At 48.0% G+C, this 24,064-nt stretch overlaps 1 protein-coding gene across 1 annotated transcript in view; it reads left to right on the plus strand.

The window, feature by feature from the left end:
• Prkca (protein kinase C alpha) overlaps positions 1-24,064 on the plus strand; it is a 403,981-nt gene that overhangs the window by 360,803 nt on the left and 19,114 nt on the right. The window contains exons 14-16 of the mRNA XM_028865238.2: positions 12,984-13,064; positions 20,928-21,035; positions 23,052-23,192. Of these exons, the coding sequence (XP_028721071.1) occupies positions 12,984-13,064; positions 20,928-21,035; positions 23,052-23,192 (330 nt within the window). The remainder of the gene's footprint in view (positions 1-12,983; positions 13,065-20,927; positions 21,036-23,051; positions 23,193-24,064) is intronic.

A 24,064-nucleotide genomic window follows, 5' to 3' on the forward strand; every position in this document is an offset into this window, starting at 1 on the left:
CTAACAGGTATGGAGAGGACTCTGGGTAGGATCCCACCGGATGCCAGGATGCTTGATGACAAAGGGTGGCAGCAGTGTGTCTAGGGATGAAGGTGGCTTTGAACTTCCTTTCCATTAAGACCAGGCCTCTGCTGGTCAAACCCATGGCTTGTCATGTCTACAACACCCGAACTATCTGTTCTCATCAGGGATGACACTTAAAGATGAGATTGTCTATATAGTTAAGCTTTGTCCATTTGAGTGATTTTTTTTCTCCTGTTCATTATAAGAATGTCCTATTGCTACTGTAACCTACAACCATGAACTTGTAATTTGTGTCAATTTAGGGGCTTGGGGTGTAGGTCGATATTAAAATGCCCGTCTAGCATGCACAAGCCCTGGGCTCAACCTAGCAACCTAGTGCCACACATACCTACATACATACATACATACATACATACATATGTACGGTACGTACATACATACATACATACATATATACATGCATACATACATACAAAATGTTAATGCAAAGTTCTAATGTTCAAAGTTCAGTATCAATCTTTCTGGAGTTTTTTACTTGTATATACATTCCAACTATAAATGTTGAATGAGAAGGTAGTCACCATCGTGGCTTCTTAGCATCCTCAGAGTGATGAGGATTCTGACCACATGGTGTTAGGATTCTAGTCTAGGAAGATGCAGTTGATGGGGTTAAAAAAGCATGGTTGGTTCCATGGTTTGTATACATAATAGGGGCCATATTAGGGTAGACCATTCAACTTTTCCTACTTCTGCAAGCTGTATACCTTGGCTTGTAGAAGCGTCTATGCCTTGGCTCATAGTGTTTTCTTCTACCTTCCTCAAAGCAACAGCATCTTCTGATCACTGTGACTTTTCTAACTCCAACCCTCCTCTTCCCACAACAGCTCCTGTGATTATCACATCCCTCAAATTGTCTAGATTCATCCCCACATCTCTAGACCTCAAGTTGCATCTGAAAAGTCCTTACTATGGAAGATTATATTCACAGGTTTTGAGGATTTGAACCTGGACATCTTTAGTGGAGGAATACCTTCAGTTGCACATACTCATTTTGATGACACTTTCTACTACCAAACACACTTAAGCATGTTCTAGGCATACTTTGGGAATTTGGGGCCTCTTCACACACAGAGAATAATGTGTACGTGCTGTGGGTACCTTGGTTTCTGAAGGCTCCTTTCTTCAGTTCTCTGAGGAGCAGCAATAAAGTTTGCAATCACTGTGTGTTGCCTACTGTGCACTAGGTACCTCCAACACAGCCCCTACCCTACCACCACCCCTCACACCTTAGTCCTCAAGGCAAATCCCTTGAGAGAGGTTAGCATCAAGCCATCCTTCACATGAAGTGACTAAGGCCTTAGAAATATAGCTAAAGCTAAATTACTAAGAAATGCTAGAATTAGATACCAACCCCACATTCAAACCATCTCCAGACCTCTACACCACTCACATTAAGCAGTAGCTCCTGTGCACAGACTGCATTCTTACCTGTTTCCTTGGGACAGGGTCCTGTGCATAGTCCAGTGTGATGCTTAGTTTTTAATTGTCAACTTGGCACAATCTAGAATCCCCTAGGACTGTGGTTCTCAACCTTCCTAATGCTGTGACTCTTTAACACAGTTCCTCATATTGTGGTGACCCCCAACCATAAAATTATTTCATTGCTACTTCAGAACTGTAATTTTGATACTGTTATGAATTGTAATGTAAATATTTGATATACAGAATAGCTGATACGTGACCCCTGTTTGGGGGGTCGTGACCCACAGGTTGAGAACCATTGCCCTAGACGAGCTTCTCAATGAGGGATTGTCTAGATCAGCTTGTGCTGTGGGCATGCCCATGAGGATTATCTTGATTATGCTAGTTGATGTGGGAAGACCCAGTGCATGGTGGGTGGTCCTGTTCTCTAGGTTTGGGTCCTGGGACTATATGAAAACGGAGGAGACAAGCCAAGATATGCGGGCATCCATTCTCTGCTGTTGACTGTGGGTGTGGCTCTGTCTCAAGTTCCTGCTGCCTCCACTTCCCCCCAGTGACAGACTGGAACCTGGAACTCTGCTAAAATAAACCCTTTCTCCCCTAAGCTGCTTCTTGTCAGGGTGTATTATGGCCACAACCAAACAGGTAACTAGGACACCCAGGCTGCTTCCTTCTTACCCCCTCCCCCGCCCTGTGCTGTGATTCAGGCAGGGCCACCATGCCCAGCACTGGCTTCCTGACCCCCTCCCCCACCCCATGCTGTGATTGCCTGCCCATGCCCAGGACCAGCTCACATTCTAGAAACTCACTGTGCCAAGTGTGATGCCTCCAGGGCTCCCTGCCCTTCAGTGCTGACAGCTCAGGAGAGGAAACATCCTGGGAGCCACAGCTATGTCCAGCTTTCTCTCGCTGTCCAGTTGACTCTCACTGAAAATGTAGGCAATGCAGCCTGGGAAAATCAGTTGCCACCAGTTCTCCTCCAGCCTCCACACGTCTGACATACTTGGCCCCAAGAATATTTAGTGTTTTGGGAAAAACTAAATAGGTTCAAGGTTTCAGAATTTGCTCAAAGGTTAAACTAATTTTATCATCTGTGTAAATCTTCCTGCGAGGCAGAAGCAAAATAATTATCTTAGATGGCATTTTCCCTAATAGGCAAAGCAAAGATTGAAATATTTATGGCTATTTGTTCAAAAACCTTGAAATCGATTCATACTGTAGCGTCTCCCTAATGGGTAAAGATGGGTCAAGGCGAAAAATGTCACTCACAGATACAACTTGAGAGTAAAGATGAAAAGCCACGGAAGGGCTACTAATCAGAAAATAATTCCAGAAGCTGCATGAGCAGGCGTCTCCTTGCTCCAACATACCAAGAATTCTCTGGGTCCACAAGAGTCCTTGAGAAAATTAAGTACCAGCGTGAGAGGTGTGGCTCAGAGTCCAGGGGCACCCTCTGAGATGTTCGGGTTCTTGTGTCATTGAACAAAATAGTAGACCAGGGATATGCAGACATTGATAGACGTAGCGACCATTTATGGAGAAAGAGAGGGGCTCTTGAGAAGGAAGTAATTCAGAGAGCTGGGAAGAGTGCAAAGCTCAGAGGCCAGGCAGGACCACAAGAGTCTCGTTCTCATGAGTCTGCAGTCCCCATCCTCTGCAAGTCATCTACACAGGCCCGCCCGCTTGGATGCTTGGAGATCCTGGGCTTGTTTCCTTCACAGATACTGATTCCTTATTTGGAGTCGCTCTAGGAGGGCTCTTCCACCTTCCTCTCCCATTGGCTTCTTTCCGATCAATCTTGATGCCTTGTTTGGGAGAAAGGCGATTTAAAATGCCTACCTCACCAGCTTCGGCTTCTTCCCTCCTTCCGTGAAGGAGGTGACTGGCCAGCGTCCTTCTGTGTACTCCTGCTGTAGTGGGAGGGAAACCCATTTGCAGTGAGTCACACATCCACAAGCCTCGCTAGCACAGGGGACGCGCTAAGTGGGAAGAGCACCTCTCCCACGATGTGTTGGCTCCGTCCCAAGGCCCCTGAGCACATCTTGATCTGTGTATTGAGGTCCTGTGGCTTGCCCAGGATCACACACCTGGTTACAGGCAAAGTTAGATTTGGATGTGGACCCTGAACCTCCTGACCCCAGAGCCCATACATTTTTCTTTTTTTTTCATGTATTACATCCTCTCTAGAGTCATGGGAGAAAGGCAATTTAAAATGAGCATTCAGGGGCCGGGCAGATGGCTGGGTGAGTAAAGTGCTTGTTGTTTAAGCATACAGACCCGCGTTCAGATCCCCAGCACCTGTGTATAGGCCAACCACAGTAGCACTTTTCTATAATGCTAGTAACGAAGGGACAGGGACAGGGGGACCCTAAGGGCTTTAGGCCAGCTAGTCTAACTATATATGTGAGCTCTAGGTTTAGTGAGAGAGCCTGACTCAATCATATGGAGAGAGATTGAGGACCAGTGTTGACCTCTGACCTGCACAGGCACATGCACACACAGGTTAGTGCATGTATGCACACACACACACACACACACACACACACACATACACACACACTCACTCTCTCTCTCTCTCTCTCTCTCTCTCTCTCTCTCTCTCTCGCGCGCGCGCGCGCGCGCGCGCGCACACACAGGAGCACACAGTGGAGGAGGGATGAATAATAAATACACTTTAACATAATATTTTTATTGATTATTTGGAGATTTCACATGAGGCACCCCAATCACATTTACTTCCCAGTCCTCCCAGGTCCACCCCTACCCTTGTGACCTCCCCCAAGGAAAGGCTGTGAAAAGGTAGAGACAGTTAAAAGAAAAAAATTACAAATCTCAGTGAGAAAATAGCTCTTGCGGTCTACGCAGCCAAGCAGTCAGGCAGTAAATTGGCACTTGGCTAACAGAGAAAGGCGAAATGAGAGCGAGGCCGAGCGCCTGCAAGCCTCCTCCAGCTGCTGTGGATCGTGGGCCCCAGGCCTGGCCTTAAGAAAAAAGGCGCTTGATTAAAGAAAGAAAATGATAAACCCAGTGAGGCTCTGTTTCTGTCAGAGGCCAGTTTCTCTCTCTGTGGGGTCACAGTCCAGAGACTCCGGCACTGGAGAGAAAAGGAATCTGTGCTTTCCCTCAGAAAAATGCTTAAAAGAGCCCAAATCAGGCTTTCCTTAGGCGTCTTCCTTAAACTGTGTGATTCTCCTGGGCACACCTGTGAATTACGTAGGGTACACGACCTCATGTGTTCTATTGCCTGCCTGCAGCCCTCATCTCCTAATCCCCTGGCCTCAGAGCCCACCCACTCTGCCTCGTTCTCTGCAGCCTTTGGTACCCCCTCTATGTTCTTGTGCCCCAGAAGACAGTGTGCCTCTTCCTCCCCATCGTCCCCTCCCAGGGAACTTCAGGGAGGACCAGGTCCCAGTGGGTTCGCTTCTCTTTGGTGAATGCCTGCTACATTCTGGACCAGGGCAAGCATGCCATTTGCTGTTTGATCCAGTCATCAATTCTGCTTTGCACATAAGGGAGTGATACAGAGATTTGGTTCATTTGTTCCCAAGGCCCCAATAAGGTAGGCCTGGGCTCTGCACCCAGGGCTGGGCAGCTTTCCCCTGCAGTGCCCATTGTCCTGAGAAGAAGAGAATTGCAGCTTCCACCTCAGCTGACACCCTGAGTACCCACCACCCCCCACGGAAGCCTGTGAGCTGCTCTCACAGACACAAATCCTTCCCAGTGCCCAGAGGACACTCTGCTGTTCCCTCTGGGTACCCACTCTGCTGTTCCCTCTGGGTACCCACTCTGCTGTTCCCTCTGGGTACTCGGGGCCCTACATTAATTGGCTCTTCATTTAGAGGTTTATTTAAGTCCTGTGAAAATGGGCCAGGGATTTCTGAGCTGTATTTTACCTCTTCCTCTGTGAAATTGCCTAAGTAATGTGGGGAGGAAGTGGGTGTCTCAAGAGCCATAACCAACATTTGCTCATTTCCTCGGTGGTCCTCTTGCTCCCACCTGGTGCCTCATTTGATTCCTACACCCATCCACTAGTGCTCTGAGGGTGGTTGTGCTTCCCCTGGTTCATGTAGGAAAAAGAGACTCGGAGAGGGGCGGTGGCCTACCCAAGGCTCACAGATAGCAAGAGGGACCTGGCCAATCAGCAGCCCCTTCTCTGTGCACATTCCTCCCTGTTCTTCCCAAGCACAGCTCCAAAGAACTGCTGGACATGAGATCTCACAGCTCTGGAAAACCTTTGTTCCAACTAAAAAGCTCTTACAGACATAAACCTCATCCCTAACTTCCCTTTCGAGTCTTTACTAAGTAAATAGTTACTGTGTTCTGAAGTGCAGTTAACATTTTGAGTGGTTCTCTGGGGAGTCCCTTGTGCTGGTCCTGCAGGTGAATACTGGGCGATGAATCCCAGAAGGCAGATACTGCCCAGATCCATGTAGGAGCCACCTGCAGAGAAGCCACGGAGATCATGACAATGCATTTGATTCCAGGATCAAGAGATCATGGCAATGCATTTGATTCCAGACTCACTGGTTTCTGCCCTGTGTCGCCCTGTGCAATCTTAACATCCACCACTGAAGACAGACTTCTGGTCAGCTTCAGACTGTTGGATTTCTTCCCATTTGCTAGATCCTTGCTATAACCTGCTCTTTTAAGAACTTAGTGTGACATCTGTAAAAAGGGATCATCATAATTTCTTCCTCAAAGTACAGCTCTCAGCACCGAGTTTGAACGAACTTGTCCTGACTCAGAAGAAGCCATCCCTAAACCCATGTCTGTTGCTTGTCAGTTGCTTCTCTTCTGTCTAGTGTAACCAACTCAAATGACGTGTGCACAGAGGCCAGAGGAGGACATCTGGTGCCTTGCTACGTCACTTTCGGGTTTATGCCCTTGGCAGGATCTCTCGCTGAACCTGGAGCTATGCTGGTGACCAGCAGTTCCTAGCAATCCTCCTGTTTATGCCTCCCACAGCACTGGGATTATGAGCCCATAAAAGGCCATTCTCAGGTTTTGTGGTGGGGAGGGGCTAAGGGTAAAACTCGGGTCCTCATATTGTCATAGCAAATGTCCCTCCCTTTGGATTGGAAAATGATCCCCATCCCAATAGACATAGACACGTCCTGTTCTCTTCAGTCATAAACAGAAGCATCATTTTTATCTTAATTGAAAACATATTATTTTGACCCTGTATTTCCTAGTCTTCCACCTCTGGTCATATCCATATCCGTTGTTCTCATATAATGTATTTCTTCTTCTGGAGATTTCAAACATTACAGGTATTTCTCATATAATGTTCTAATATCTGTGATAAGAGATATTACATTTCCAAGTATTCATTTCACATCCATCTCCCCACTTAGAGCCGTTATCCCTAATGTCTAGCAGGATGCCCACCAAAGGCGTGACCTGTCAGCCATAAATGGTGACAAATAGAGGAGGGAGTGGGGGGTATCACTATAACAGGAACCCACGCAGTTGCTTGAAGGTCGGACGTGTGTGTGTGTGTGTGTGTGTGTGTGTGTGTGTGTGTGTGTGTGTGTACATCTTTTGTGGTCACTTCTGTGTCCCATGCTGTAAGTAGTGTCTGACACATAGTTAGATAGCATTTGTTGAGGGACTGAATTGAAAGGGTTAATGTTCATTTGAATGTCCAGGTGGCAGTAGTCAGTTCAGAGTGTTCAGTGTGTGTTCTGAGGACTGCCTCCCTGGAGCCAGGTTGACTTTATTGCCCTGAATACCTTTCACCCACATACCTAGGGGCCAGTTCTTATTTCTGATGCCAGGCACTGTGGGTGACATGTACTACAGTTACCTGACATAAGCACATTTGAATGTGCACAATGCCATCTTATCCCTACCACATACTGGCCAGGCAGAGGCTGGGATTCCAGGATCACAGCGGAGAAAGCCAGCGATTGTGAACACCTTGCCCAAGGACACTTAGCCCCCGTGTGGCAGAGCTGATCCCCAGTAGTTGGACTTGGAGCCCTCCCACCCCGATATGTTTCCCATTGAGTGTTGAGCTTGGATGGGTCACTGGAGTGGAGTTTCAGTGGGAAGCCTCACCCTTGCTCTGCTACAGTGTCTCCTGTGTATCACCTCTAGTCTCAGGCCTGGTGCAGCTGAAGGGAACAGTCAGGAGCCCCGAGGATGTTCCCTGACCTTGCAGATTGTCAAGCCTGCAAACCTCGAGCAAGCACTTTTCTGTTCTTCAGAACCCTGAAGACACTCTCTACATCATCTCCAATCCCTTTCCAGTCTTAGCATCTCGGCCAGCCTGAAGCCCTTTTAACTTTATACACGGGAGTCAGGTGGGCCTATGATCTACTCAATTCTCCAAGGAAGCCTTATGTGTCTACCCAGGGCTGAGTGAGGCCTTGATGCTGGTGCAGAGGTCAGTCCTCTGTGGTGGGTACGATTCCCATGAGGGGGAATCCGGGCTTTGGTGAGGCTGAAAACCATCTCAGGAGCTGCCTGGCCCTCAAGTACAGTGAGTGAGTAAAGGAGAAGGATCTGAACTCCGGGTCCAAACAGGACATCCAGGAGACCCCAGCAGGCCTGCCTGCTTCCTTCCGGGCGCTGCTGCTTGAACGGGTAGACAGTGGTTTTGATGGTCTGCACAAAACTTCCCTCGTGGGTCCTGCGTTCCCTCCTTTGGAATTTATGGTGGTTTTCAAAACAACCCTAACTCTTCCACCAAAATAAAAATATTTTTACTTTTGGAAAAAAAAAAAGAGAACTGTCTTTTGTTTCCTTGAGAATAAAAAGACATGAACACATTTTATGGATACAGACCATTATTTTTCCAGTGGCAGCTTGGAAAGAGCGTGTGTGTGTGTGTGTGTGTGTGTGTGTGTGTGTGTGTGTGTGTGTGTGTTCAGACCTTTCACTTATTTAAGAATGTACCCTGGACAGTCAGTAGACGTTATACAAAAATAAGCTAGGGTCCAGTTCAAGCCTATGAACCAGCAGAACCAACTGTCTTCACACTCCGTGGAATTACAGGGTCCATAGGTAGAGTGCCAGAAACATGGAGGGCGGAGTGCTTTCCCAGCTGCTTGGTGCAGCTTAACATGAACCACCTCTACCAAGCTGGCTTTCCCAAGAGATGTCTAGGAAACTGCCCTAGGCCAGAACAAGCAGTATCTTCAAATGGTCAAAGTGAAGCCATTGAAGTCATCTGAATGACCAAGGATTGTGTCCAACCTTGCCACTGACTAGCTGTATAATCCTGAGCAAGCTCCACACCTCTGTCTGCCTCAGTTCTCTTCTTTAAAATAGACCTCAGAAGATCTAGATGAATTAACAGATGAAGACCTTAGCCTGTGGTAGTGATGTTGATCATGCCCTTGTTTCTTCCAGTCTTGTCCCACAGTGTCCTCAAGCTCTCCCATCTCTGACCTGTCAGAAGTCAGACATCGTCTGAAAGTGTCCACTACTCTGGGATGCCTTTAAGCCAGTAGCCTTGGCAGAGGGGAGAAGGCTGGGTGGCCCTTAACCAGTGGTCTTCCGGTAGCCCTCACTGGGCCCATTGGCCTGATGGGAAATGAGAGGCCACCCCCTGATGCTTTCATGCCCTGGTCCTGTGCCCGTTCTGGAAGAAAGCCTATTCATACCTCACTTTTACAAGACAGGCAGCCATTTGTAACATCCTGACGGTCCCCCAAGCATTTGGCTCATATACATATAATCACAGTGATCACAGTGACAAATAGCTGTGAAAGGAGTGACAGTGGCCCCGGTCGGGGTCTGTCTTCAAAGCCAAAGTTCAACCTCCCATGTGCTGCAGGGAAACCTGCCAACTCTAGACCCTCTTGCCAAGCTGGCCTTCTTTTGTGAGCTGCCCCATTATGGGAAGCCAAATTGCCATGGCAGCCCCTGGCCCTGGGCCTCGGCATATCAGGCAGCCCAAGCTTGGCTGTAAGCCTCCCTTGGTCCACAAGTGCCAGAGGCACCTGCATCTGTCCCCATTGGTGACAGACCCAAGAGACTCTCATAGCTGTTCTGTGCTCTCTGAACCTAGTCTTCAGCTCAGAGCTAGAATCCCGAGGCCAAGGTGAGCCAGAGAACCTAAGTGAACTGTAGAGATTGGTAGACTCTATGGGCCCAGAACCATCACTGTCCAGTGAAAATGAACAGCTGCACTCAGCAGGCGTGTTTTTAATGGTCACAAAAGAAACAGATGAGATTGATTTTGTTGTATCTTATTTAACCCAGTATGCCTAAAGTTAAAAACTTGCAAAGGAGCTATTTTCCTTTTATTATGAAATTATCAAAATCTTATAACTATTTTACACCTAGAGACATCTCAGTTCAGACTGGCCATATCTCATATGCTTAGTAAACACATGGCTAATGGCCACTGGACAGCATGGCTCTAGACAGCATCCCAGATCTGTGGGTCTGACCGCCAGCCCTCAAGAAGGGCTCCTAGTTACCGCTTCCCTTTCTGCCTGGGGTTTTGGTTCATTAGAGATGTTTATTCATAGCAATAGACCCTTGAGGGCAAGTGTGCTTTACTGTGGAAAGGAAGTTCTGATGCTGAGGTTGCACACTGTACCCCGGAACTGAGATCATCTGGTGTGCAAGCCGAAGATGGCACTGATGAACTTCTCGGAGAAGGAGGGCTTGGGCTGCCTTCCAAATGTCACCTTTGTATTACAACTGACAGCGTGGCTGTGCCCAGAGTGACTGTCATCCTGGTCTGGTGGCTGAGCAGGCGACTCAGCTAGGCCAACAATGCAGTAGGTAAAAGAAAAGCCATTGGCATTTGACATTCTGCTTTTGTAGACCTTGGAGAAGGGAGAGGGTGTTCTCAGCAGGGGCATGGGAGTTTAATGCTTCAGAAATAGAGTGATCTGGGGCTGAGTGGTGGGGAGAAGGGAGAAAAAAAAACTCTGTAGGTAGCTGTGACCTTTAGGAGCTGTAGCTCCGTGTGAAGAGAAACTGAATTCTCACACCCTCCAGCAGCTTTCTAGAATCAGACATGACTTAGACCATGTGAACATGACTTAGACCATGTGAACACAGGAGTATGCCTGATGGACCTACTCGGGTATTCATGGCATACAGAATATGAACTAAACGGTTGCCATGCATGGTGACACATGCTAATATCCCAGCAGTTAAGAGGCTGTGAGTTGGAGGCCAGCCTGGGCTGCAAAGTAGCAAGACCCTGAAATGAAATAAAGTCTAAATTCCTCATTTATCTAGCTACTTTCTGGGTTCAACATCAGCTCCATGAGACAGTGAGTAACACAGATTATAGGAAATGGCTTTGTATGCCGAGGATAGCAGTTTATGCAACTGCTTTTAAGACATCATTATACTACTATACTTTAAACCATTTAAAGTTATTCCCCTTTAGGCTGATCTTCAATACCCTTTGATAATATTTTATCAAGTCCAGCATAGATATATTTGAAAGCCAAAAAATTCTTTTTTAAAAATAGGAACCAGCATCCAGAAACCACTTAATCACTAAGTGGGTTTGGCAAGTCTGTTAACTTTCTGAAACTCAGTTTTCCCATCTATAAAATGAGAATAATTGTGTCTCTCCATCATGCGGCGTGAGAAGATGTACATAAAGTGTTCCACACGTAGTAGTTCAGCAAGTGGACTTTCACTCTCCGAAGAGGGTTTTTATTGCTGTTTGGTCCAGACAGAAAATGTGAAGAAAAGGTGAGGTAGCAATTTGTTAGTAGTGGGGTAAATGCGTCTAGTCACTGGGTCTCAGTCTCTTGCCACTCTGGAGGTCTGCTCACCACTAGCCAGCAGAGATCAGGCAACCCTCCTCTGTCTTGCATTAAGACATCCAGACCATGAGTATCCAGAATCACAGTGTGCCAGAAGACAAATGAGCCTGTAAATGCCTCAACCAGGAAGTCAAATATCACATCCTCTCTCCATCCATTACCCAGTTTAAAAGTTGAAGTGTTTAACCATCAAAGGGTATACTAAACAAAACATAAGACATTGATGAATTGTGATGGATTATAATTTATAAAAATTAAAGCAGAGGATGCATCTCCTTAAGATATAAAGAACTTCCATTAATCAATATAAAAATGTCCCTGTAGTCTGTGTGAGGGTAGGAATCTTGTCCTTTCTACAGTGTATCCCTAGCACTTCCCATAGTCTCCAAAAGAATGAATGGATGGGTCTGTCAATCAGGATAAAGAGGCAGCTTACTAAAAAGAGAAGCACAGGTGTCTAATTCCCATGTGAATAAAATGGAAATAAAAAGACTATTGATATATCACTTTCAGTCATCAAATTGGCACTCTGGGAAACAATGACAGTGAGTGCTTTTGGTGAGAATTCAAGGACACAGACTCAACTCTTTTGCTGCCCATCGGGATGCATTGTGGTGCTCTGCAAGCAGTCTGGCAATATGTCCAAAGCTCTGCTTCTGAATCAAAAAGAACTATTTTGACCCAACAATTCTACTCATAGGAATTTGTCCTGCAGAAATAGTCAAAGGTTTTTGCAGAGATGTTCATGCCCTACTATTTTTTTTTAAATGTTGTATTTTGAATGTTTTGCCCACGTGTATGTCTGTGTACTACTCACTTGTCTGGTGCCCATGGAGAACAGAAAAGGAGGTTGGATACCCTGGAGCTGGAATTGCAGACATTTTTGAGGTATCCTGTGGGTGCTGGGAATCGAGCCTGGATCCTCTGCAAGAGGAACAAGTGTTCTTAACCACTGAACCATCTCTCCAGGTCCCCGTGCTCTACTGGTGAATAAAGTAACTAACTATAGGCTAGCAGGTTGGCAAGATCCTATTTGTAAATTCTCTTATTAGTTAATTCTTATTGAGAATAGCAGCCACCAGTAGAAATTAACTTATTGATCGTCACCATGCTATCCATAAGCTAACTATTGTGTAGTCATTCAAAAGTATGACCTCTCTTGATGTAATTTTTTTTTTTAGGATTTATTTATCTTATGTGTGTATGCCCCTGAGTGTATGTATGTGCACCATGTACATGCAGATGCCTGCAGAGGCCAGAAGAGGGCATCAGATCCCTTGGAACTGTAGTTTCAGACAATTCTAACTACCTGATGTGGGTTTTGGGAGCCAAACCTGGGTCCTCTGCAAGAGCAATAAGTGTTCATAATCCCTGAGCCATCTCTCCAGCTCCCTCTTATGTTTTTTAATCATTAAATCCAACTCACTGTCTAAATATTTTTCACCACGAGAGTAAGTAGATCTACCTTCAGACAGTAGCATCTCCAGGTGAATCCACAAGAGGAATCCCGAAACAAGATTTGGGTGGCGTATCGTGGAATGGCAGTTCTCTTTGCACCCCCTTTGAAGGGTCCTTTTCCTGCCCCTCTGTGTCGAAATCAAAGCAGAATCTACCACCACCTCATTTGCAACAGCTGCATTTACACGCCTACCTGCTTGACTTAACCTCTCCTGACAGGAGCTCTTTGAGTTACTGCGACATGTAACTGATGTGCTTGTTTTCACACAGATAATTGCTTACCAGCCGTATGGAAAATCTGTGGACTGGTGGGCGTACGGTGTGCTGCTGTATGAGATGCTCGCCGGGCAGGTAATGTTTCACTACATGTTTGCATTTGTTTGTTGCTGTTGCGTGCGGTGTGACCTCCACTGGACAGAGGCAGTGATGGCAGGACAGTGTGGCAAATGTGGCTCCAAATCCCTGACCCAGGGAGAGAGGGAGAAAAACTCCAAAGAGCAGATGATATGCTCCTGATCATAGAAACTCCAAATGTAAAGTAGCAGCCTAGAGTGTGGACATGTAGGCACCATGTCAGAGTGTGGACATGGTAGACACCATGCTGGAGTGTGGACACGGTAGACACCATGCTGGAGTGTGGACACGATAGACACCATGCTGGAGTGTGGACACGTAGTCACCATGCTGGAGTGTGGACACAGTAGTCACCATGTCAGAGAGTGGACACGGTAGTCACCATGTCAGAGAGTGGACACGGTAGACACCATGCTGGAGTGTGGACACGGTAGTCACCATGCTGGAGTGTGGACACGGTAGTCACCATGCTGGAGTGTGGACACAATAGACACCATGCTGGAGTGTGGACACAATAGACACCATGCTGGAGTGTGGACACGGTAGGCACCATGTCAGAGTGTGGACACAGTAGGCACCATGCTGGAGTGTGGACACAGACACCATGCTGGAGTGTGGACACAGTAGGCACCATGCTGGAGTGTGGACACAGACACCATGCTGGAGTGTGGACACGTAGTCACCATGCTGGAGTGTGGACACGGTAGACACCATGCTGGAGTGTGGACACGTAGTCACCATGTCAGAGTGTGGACACGGTAGACACCATGCTGGAGTGTGGACACGGTAGTCACCATGCTGGAGTGTGGACACAGTAGACACCATGCTGGAGTGTGGACACGGTAGACACCATGCTGGAGTGTGGACACGGTAGTCACCATGTCAGAGTGTGGACACGGTAGACACCATGCTGGAGTGTGGACACGGTAGTCACCATGCTGGAGTGTGGACACAGTAGACACCATGCTGGAGTGTGGACACGGTAGACACCATGCTGGAGTGTGGACACAGTAGGCACCATGCTGGAGTGTGGACACAGTAGACACCATGCTGGAGTGTGGACACGGTAGACACCATGCTGGAGTGTGGACATGGTAGTCACCATGCTGGAGTGTGGACATGGTAGACACCATGCTGGAGTGTGGACATGGTAGTCACCATGCTGGAGTGTGGACACAGTAGACACCATGCTGGAGTGTGGACACGGTAGTCACCATGCTGGAGTGTGGACACAGTAGTCACCATGCTGGAGTGTGGACATGGTAGCCACTGTGAGTTTTTCAGAACCTCAGAACTGGCATTGGCTTGTAGTTCCCTATAAGATGATCAACAAAAATCATCCCAGCCATTGATTATGACTTATTTTTAAAGGAAGAAGCCAGTGAAACTCGCTGGTAGCCCCTTCCTGTCCCCTCCTATCTCACTGTTGGCATTGCAGTATCCTTTTCACCCAAGTCCAGTAAGGCTAAAATTCCTGTTTTGAAAAGGCAAGTTAGATTTCACTTTAGATGTGACTCTTACCCGAGAAACAAGTGTGTTGCCTTGCATGGCACTTTCCCATGCAATGTCTTCAACAACTCACCCACTGCAATCCACCCTGACTGCTCTAATAAACAGCCCCCAGATCTCAGTGGCTGCCTCCCACTCTCCATACGGTCCTCTGTACCCAGCAGAGGTGGCAGACGAGGAAGGTGAGTCCGAGGACACCTTTCTCCTGTCCTTCCTCTCTGCTGTGGGTAAGGGTCTTCCAGCCCTCCACTGACACACCTCATTTCAGCTGGTGATGAAGAGAGCGTGGGGGAACAGACACAGGGAACCCTTTAGAACCAGGCCTGAGTGACAGCGGTCACCCCTGCCTATGTGGCACAGGCCATTTGACTCTCCCTGTCCGCAGAGTGGGCTGGGATGCAGCGCTGTCCGAGAGCTTGGCTGGAGGCAGTGGTTTGGTGAAGCCTTGAGGATCTCTGACTTTATTCCTGCTTTGACCACTTTTCTGTTGCTGTGATAAGACATCATGACCAAGGCAACTTATGTAAGAGTTTAATTTGGGGCTTAGAGTTCGAGACCATCATGATGGGGAGCATGGTGGCCCACAGGCAGGCATGGTGCTGGAGCAGTAGTTGAGAGCTGATGTCATTACTTACAAGTAAGAGGCAAAGAGAGCTAACTTGGAATGGAAAAGTCCACCCCTGGTGTCACACCTGGTCCTTCAAGGCCACACTCCCAATCCTTCCCGAAAGCTCCACCAGCTGAGAACCAAATATTCAAACATATGAGCCTATGGGGGCCTTCTCCTTCGGATCACCACAACAATTCTGCTGTTGACTTTTGATTTAATTCCTAGAACTCTGAGCTAGTCCTGGGGACCTTGACCTTAGAGCCAAGAATCTTAATAATCAAGAATGAACAGAAATGCCCCTGCTGAACGTAGAGACATATATTTCTGAGGAGAAAATGCCCACCATTCTGAGATGGTCCATTCATCGACCATAATTTATTTGCACACCGAATGCTTCCTATGTACAGTGAGGACAGAATAGACAGAAATCCTCACCTTCATGCAGCTCGCAGCTTAGAGAAGGAGAGAGACAGACTAGTTAGATGAAGAAAATCTGATACACCAAGAGGAAAAAGCATGTAGCCTTGTGTAAGAACTGAAGGGAAACCTCCAGTGAGGCTGGGGCATGGTAAGGGAGGGGGAGATCTTCTGGCCATGTGAACACAGTTGTCATCTCAAGACTTTTACTCCAGGACAGGAAGGCTGTCCTTTATGTGTCTCTCATATATAGGAGACACCTAAATTTTTTTTAACTACGGAAAAATGCAAACACCTGCCCGCCTTTGGTCAGTATTCCCCAGTCCGTTAAGATTTGAGCGACATGGAAAGAGGGGTTTGTTTGTTTATTCAGGTCCCCTCCCCCCTCGAATCTGAGCCTTCCTCCTGGGTGGAGTGCCTCAGTGCATAAACACAGAAAAGCAGGTTATGCCGACTCACTGTTCTGTGGCACACAGGTAGGGAAGCATGGGTCCTGTGCCTGAAGTCAGTTTCCCCTCTTGCACGTTTTGACAACAAAATTTGGTTGTGAATTCCCAGCCACCTGGGAGCCTTGCTGATCAGGTAGGCAAAGTGAAGTCTAGGCCCCTCTCTGATCATGAGTGTTAAGCCCTCACATACCCTGCCTTCATCACAAGTCACATTTACATGTGCCAGCCAGTAAAATCATCCAGGCAGAGACACAGGCTGGGTTTCTAAGGGCACTTACCCCATTTTCCAAGAGCATCCATGCCTATGCTCCTTATTGGCTGACAGAAGACTGGGGTCTCAGAACAGCCTGCAGCGAAATCCTCTCTGTCTCCTCTTCTTCCTTCCATCTCTCCTCCCTCTTCCCCCTCCCCACCGACATGCCTGCCTTCTTCTCCAGGACTTGCTAGGCTGCATTCTCTAGTGAGGAGCCCGGAAACTAAGTCTTCCTTGGGCTCCATGGTGGCAACACAAGACTCGCCAGATCAGGAAGGTACTGTTCGTTTTGGCTCACAGCGCGCAGGTACTCAGAGGTCATCATGGTAGATGCTGGAGACCTCTGGTCACATTGCAGCCAGTCAGAAAGCAGAGAGAGGTGACGGCTGCTGCTTAGCTGGCTTTCTCATTTCTGTTCCTTCCTGGACCTCAGCCCATGGGCTGTTGACACCGACATTTAGGGAAGGTCTTCCCACATCAGTTAACCAAGTCTAGACACTTGTTTCCATGGTGATTCTGAATCTCATCAAGTTGATGGGATGAACCATCACAGGCCTTGTATGCAGACCCTGAGAGGGTATCCAGGCCTCCCAAGAAATACCCCATTCCCACACCTGGAGCCTCTGTGCACCTTCTGGCTATTCCCCGTGCTTCTCAAAGCCACTCAGCCTGCCTTGCATGCGTCTCTCAAAGTCTCAATTTTGGATTGAAAAGGGTGTTCATCCTCAAAAATGACACCTGCAAGATTTCCAGCATGCTGGTGCCATGCTGGGCACAGGCCACAACCTTCATTCCATACTTCTTCACCTGGCTGCCTACAAACAGCTTAGGTCCAATCAGAGCCTAGCAAAGTAAAGTGAATTCCTGGTGTGTCTGTGACTCAGCCGTGGGTGTCACTCAAACCCACATTGGTAGGGACTCAGCAACAAGAGCAGATAGATATAGGCACTGAGAAGGAAGATCGATTATGAGCATGTCTGAAGGGTTAGGCACTAAATTTGTCTTCCTGAACTGTAGAAGGCTAAAGATGAGCAGGACAAGGTGGCTGGTTGCAACTGTATGCGCCTTTGGCTTATCAGTTGTCAGCAGCCAAGTGGGCCCATTAAGTCTGAATAGTCTGAGTCTGTATCCAGTTTCTGGACAGCTTGACAAACATAATTGCTTGGGGGAGGGCATTAATAGTGCTCATGTGGCCCTCTGATGAGCACATTTCGACTCCAAGTGTTCACAGTGTTTGTCATAAGGGGACCAGCTCTCTCCTCTCAGTGTTCTTTTCTTTCCAGAACAGTCTATTAGCACTGGGTGCTTCATCTCAGTAATTGGACCTTCAGCCCAAATGGTGTGTGTGTGTGTGTGTGTGTGTGTGTGTGTGTGTGTGTGTGTGTGTCCCTGGTCCTCAGCAATCTGCAAATCAACATGGAAGGGTCCTTACCCACTTCGTGTTAGGAAGTGATTCATGAACCCTTTTGTACTGTGGGAACTATCACCTCATTTGTCTGATTAAAGCTCAGAGCTCTCAGAGTAGGATGTGGGGTACAACACGTTCGGAAATTTTTCTTTACACAAACCCGAGACTTGTTAATAGGGAGCTGAGCTCAGAACACTGCGTCCAGATTTGTAGACATTTAAAAATAGCCGAAGGAAAGGGGCAGAGGGGGAGACAAGCAATCTGAAATGGTCAGGTACCGAGTACCTGCAGCAGATTTGCCCACATTGTAGTAGCTGGTGTTATTAGAAAGGAAGATGGATGTAATTATAACCTGTCTGCTCTGACCTGCTTCAGCACCAAGGCCTGAGAGCAGGCAATTATCTGTAAAGAGGCCCCGGGGTGAGCTAAAGAGTCCTAGCAAGAACACAAACATGCTCACATCCTTTGGTGTATAATCCCACACCTGGGATGTTGTTCCTCAGAAGTAATTCAGAGGAGAAAGGAGCTGGCATGCACAGAGATCTTTTGACTAGTATTCTACTATTCTAGTTATTTGAATGCAGTGTTGAAAGCAGTTCTGAATGTACCCAAGGACCCAGGAATCCATCTGAAGAAGTTGGTGGCTCTCTGATTCTGCATGGGAACACTGCTGGCTACCAAGAAAAATGTGTTTGCAGCAGTCAGAAAAACAGAGAATTCAGATTAAATGTCTTATTTGAAAATAATGTGAGAAACACTGAGAATCCATGAAAAAAATAAAAGGATATTTGTGTGTAGGTATGACAGGAAAACTATACCCATGAAATATCTACAATATGGCTACTTAAGAACTGAACAATGACAATACCAGTTGACATGCCACTAGGCATGGGGAAGTCACATAGGACACCACCCCAGATGAAGTTATAGGTGATTAACAACTGCTGAGAGAGGGAGAATTAGTCTTCCCTAGAGATGAGCACCCTATATGGTTATCTAATCCCAAATGGTCACCCCCCCAAAATACTCACACAGCAACACTAAGTGGACTCAGTAGCTTGAATTTATATATTTATTCACAGACAGACAGACAGACATGTGTTCTCCTGGCATTATCTTGTAGTCTATATAGTGATGTGTGTGTTTTATGTATGCATGTGTGCATACATATGTGTACCTGCCTATGTGAATGCGGATGTGAGTGTTGCATATGCATGTGTGTATGTGTGGAGGCCAGAGGTTACCACAGGTGTCTTTCTTGGTTGCTTTCCACTTTATCTTTTGAGATCAGGTCTCCCATGGAACCTGGAGCTCACTGGTTAGGCTAGCAAGCCTATCCAGGGATTCTCCTGTCTCTGCCTCACAGTTCTGAAGTTACAGGCATGCCCCAGCATGTTCTGCTTCTTTGAACATGTGTTCTGGGGTCCAAATCCAAGTCCTCATGCTTGCACGGCGTACGCTTTATCACCTGAGCCATCTCCCTAGCCCCATAATAGTTTCCAATAAGGAGTCAAAGACCTACAAATAATGTAACCTGTCTGGACTCAAAATGCGAAGGCTTTGTTGGGAAGAGACCACCTGAAGAGTTGGGAACAGAACCTATGCCATGCCCACCTCGGATTCCGACCTCACTCTGCTCATGGCAGGGTGCAGCTCACAGCCCCATTCAGAACTTAGCATGTTCATCTTAATTGGCCAAAGCTCAGCTGCTCTTCTGGGTCCCTCACCAGGGAAGACGAGCTGCTGTGTGGGTGTCAAGTAAGAGGTATTGAGAGGATGCCTGTTATAGGGCCAAGAAGGTGGTGTCTTGGACAGCAGGCCAGGCACCACTGTAGCTGTTGGCCAGCACAGGCCATCTGCAGCTGCACTCGCCCACTGGCCTGCCTTGTGGGTCCCTCCGATGTTGTGTTTCATCTCCACACCACGCAGGCTCTGCCCACCCTGCCCTGACTAATTCACAGCCAGACTCATTTTAGTCCTCCTCACCCACCTGCACACAGCCGCCAAATCACACATGCTTTTCAAAGCCACGCATTTGCAACCGGAAAAGAGGCCCTTTGTTTATATTTAGAGCTCAAGAGGAAGCAAATAAAGTGGCACCAGCCACCCAAACCTCCATTCCCCTATGCCCAGCCCTAAGGGAGGGCTCTTTATAGACTTGGTTTCTTTCCCTCAGAGTATGTGGCTCTCCTGTCCTGGCCCCATGCCCAGTTCCCCTTCAAAGTCCCTGCCATCTTTATGTTAAGTTCAAGGTTATTCGTACCAAAGAAGATGTTGAGGAATTTCCCTGAAGTCCAAGCCTTCTGAGTACATCCCATTGGAGTGAGGATGATGGAGCCCTCGGGATTCAAGATGTAATGGGGAAAGTGCTTGAAGGGCAGCGTAGGCACAGACAGGTCCTTGGGATCTCTTACACCCCATCCCCATCCCAAGAGGTTCCCCCCCCCCCCGCCTCAGTAACAGCTGTAAGTTCCCTTCCTTGAGCTCTTTCTAGAGACCACCCACTGGGCTCTGGACTAGCCAGAAACCCCATCACAGGAACTGGTGTGTCTAACAGGCTAAGTCATTGAGTGTGGGCCCCCAGCTGGGAAGTAGAGCTAGAATGCTGGCCCAAAGTCATGTGACCTCAAAGCCACGATGTTCCACGTTATACCACCAGTCCTCCACATCTCAGGATGGTGATTGTTAGCGCACTACAAGGGACAAAGGACATATCCAGAAGCCAGCTCCTGTCACTGCCACCAAGAGGCTACCTGTCCTGTCAGGCCGGAAGGGTCCCGGGTCTGCCCCTGTTCTGAAGTTCCCTCCACTCCAAGTAACGGCGGAAAGCATCCTCTGCGCCCCTCACATATACCCTCTAAACAGGAACCATCTGTAACCTGACTTGTTCATAATTAGATTTTTAGCACATAATTACAAGATTAATGGATTAATTATAATTTATTTGCAAATCACTAAACGCTTTACTCCAAAGCATTCTCCCTAAAGATTATTTGGGATTGCTCAGGGCGAGATAATGAAAGGGACAGTTAAAACATGGGAAGCCACAACCAGCAGCCTAATTAAAGATCATCAAATCAGCCTCCGCGTTCATGGAGCTGACCTTGCCGCCTGCCGCGGCGTGTGGGGAAGGGCGGTCCGTTTCTTCTCACAGATCTTCAAGCACCGTGGTAATGCATTACCCCTTCTGCTTTCCCATCTTTGTCTGGAACAGCCTCCGTTTGACGGTGAAGATGAGGACGAACTGTTTCAGTCTATAATGGAGCACAACGTGTCCTACCCCAAATCCTTGTCCAAGGAGGCTGTCTCCATCTGCAAAGGAGTGAGTACATCCGGGTTTCCTCTCTGGCAGTCGACCCAGACGGCTGGCAGGGGAAATGCCCTTCCCACACCCCATGTTGTTTTTGAGACAGGGTCTTGCTGTTTAGCTCAACTAATCCTAAACTCCCTCTGTAGCCCAGGATGGCCTTGAACTTGAATCCTCTCGCCCGAACCTCCCAGGTGCTGAGATCACGGTATGCACCACCTTCTAAGAAAGACACTAGAATTATCACAAATGCACGCTGCTGCAAAATTTGGTGGCATGCAGGGCACAGGGGGACAGAATAGACTCGGACTCCAGGAGTTCCCAGTCCATTGGTTAACATCGCAAGGGGGTGGGGACGCAGCTCACTCAGTAAAGTGCTTGCCCCGTAAACACCAAGACCTGAGTTCAGTCCTCGGAACATGTAAGACAGCCAAGCATGGCGGTGCACACTGTTGAAGCAAAGGCGGGTGGACCCCTGAGGCTCACTGGCCAGCCAGCCTAAGTCCATGGAAGAACGACACCTGAGGTCGGCCTCTACACACATGCACACACTCATACACCCTCTGTCTTCCACACATGTTCACGTGCATACATATACCCACAGTTACACAAATAAGTCATCGCAGGCCCCTGGGGAGTGCTAATTCTCACATCTGGCCTCCTAATTAATTCTCCTAACTAATTCCCACATCTGTGACGTAGTCTGTTCTTGCTCTCTCTTAAGATAGACATATTAAAAATGGGTATGGAGCATCCATGGACAGATCAATACATTTTCACAACATGAATGCACGCTCATAACTGTACCCTGGTTAAGAGGGACAGAACCCTAAATGTCCCCTCCTCTTTCCCCTTACACTTGCCATGTCCCACCACCCCAAGCCAAGTAGTACTAACTACACAGACTAGTCTTGCCTATCTTGGCCTTTGCACTGAGGGCCTTCTTTGGCGGGGGCCCCAGACTCGGCTCTTCAGCCCAGCACAGCAGTAGTAAATGTGGCCAGTTGCCGTGTGCTGCCGTATTTTCCTCTTCCACTGCCGCAGCGTGGTTTTTGTTGTGAGGACGCTGGACAGTCTTTCCCTGCACTCCACTCATGACTGTTTCCGTCTTGGCTGGAGGCTGTTATACACAAAACCATTTTGAACCTTCAGGGTCCCTGGCCAACTCTCTTCTTTCAGGGAAATGCTAAGAATTTAACTGGTGGCATTGACTTAATTAGTGTTTAGTGGTCAAGTTTTGAATCACAAAAGTCTTTTTTAAACTTATCAAAAGAGAGTGCCCCATACCCAGTGTTTCCTATTTAGTATGTTTGGAGGTCAAGGCCAAGGTGCCCGTGGCAGCTGAGGAGCCTCTTGCCATGGAAGAGCCCAGGGCTGGCACCTCCCTCTGAGTCCTGCATCAGATACCTTGAAATGAACCACTTGCTGCCTTTGCTCCAGCGTGTGTCTTCCTAACCCGTGTGCCTGATAATACTTTGGTCCCCGCCATGAGGAGGAATGTGATGCTTGCAGCAGCATCCCGCAGGATGCTGGCCTGCAGTACTTTCAGCACACGTGATTTTTAGTGATCTCATGCCTTTTTATCAGATGTGCATATAAATAATAGGAGCTTCTCTTCCTCTTCCCTCCCTCCCTCCCCCCTCACCTTCCTTCCTTCCTTTCCCATAGGCAGTGCTAAGCATTGGGCCTAGAGCTTTACACCCTGTAAAGGAAGTTCCCCTACCACTGAGCCGTAACCCCAGTCCCCGCTTCCCCGTCTACATACAGAATGCCAGGTTCAAAGCACATGATACATACAGATGCCTGTTTGAATTTTCATTCCATGTGGCCAGTGTCTCCAACTGGTCCCTTACTGTGAAAATCACTATACAAAGACCACACTTGTCAGAGCACATGTGTGTTTCTTGGTGAACTTCTAGTGTGTTCTCTGGCAGCTCCACCATCTATGCCCAGAGGCGGAGCTGGACAGAGAAGGTGCTGGCTCCAGGAGGCTGCTCTCATCAAACTGTCATTTTGTCTCTTTCTCTCTAGCTTATGACCAAACACCCTGCCAAGCGGCTGGGCTGCGGGCCCGAGGGAGAGAGGGATGTCAGAGAGCATGCCTTCTTCAGGAGAATCGACTGGGAAAAACTGGAGAACCGGGAGATCCAGCCACCATTCAAGCCCAAAGTGGTGAGTCCAGAAAAGCAGGCCAGTGTCCTGAGCTGTGTCCCTGATCTTGAGCGTGGCCCTCCCTCCCTTCCTCTGGGAGGCAGGAGGCTAGTGAAGCTGGCCTTGCACAGTAAGGAAAATGATCGAGTCACCAGTTCACGACTATGCACAGTCATGGAATCCGATGGCCAGAGTTCTGCTGCCTTTAGAGAGTGAGGGCAGATGTGAGGCCAGAGAGAGGGCAGTTGCACAGACTCGTAGCCCTCTAAAGGATGGCCACAGAACACCCAGACCATAGCCACCAGGTTCTGCACTGCACTCGGGGGATATTGGACCCTGCAGAGCTTTCTTTGCCCTGGTCCTTGACAGGACTTGGGCCTTGAATCTGTCTCCAGCTTTCCTAGACCTGCCTGCTTTGCCAGCCTCCCTGACAACCAGGGGACCCTGAAGCACACCTAAATCTCCACCAGCTCACAGGCAGGGCCTGGACACCATTCCCACAGTGGCTTCTGCATCCACTGTGAGGAGTGGATGGCCACCACCGGTGCCACCATTGCTGGCTTTATCCAGCTTCTACTATGCGATTCCCATCTTTAAAATTCCATTTAACCCATCATGCGATGCCCCCCTTTCCAGGCTTTTTTCAAACATTAGTTCACATGGTCCTCCCAACACCCCTGTGAGGTAGACACAATTGTCCCCACTTTGCATTTGAGGAAACCAAAACACAGAGAAGCAGAATAACTTGATAGAAGACAGAGCTGTCAGATGCTGGAAGGATGACATCAGGGTCCTTTCCCACTGCGATGTCTCAGTAAGTTGGTGACAGCCCCACAGCTTCTTCTGGTAGTGAGTGGCCACCACTATGTCCCTTCTTATGGCTTCTGTCCCTA

This window comes from Peromyscus leucopus, chromosome 8b (genome assembly GCF_004664715.2).
Source record: "Peromyscus leucopus breed LL Stock chromosome 8b, UCI_PerLeu_2.1, whole genome shotgun sequence".
NCBI classification, from domain to species: domain Eukaryota; kingdom Metazoa; phylum Chordata; class Mammalia; order Rodentia; family Cricetidae; genus Peromyscus; species Peromyscus leucopus.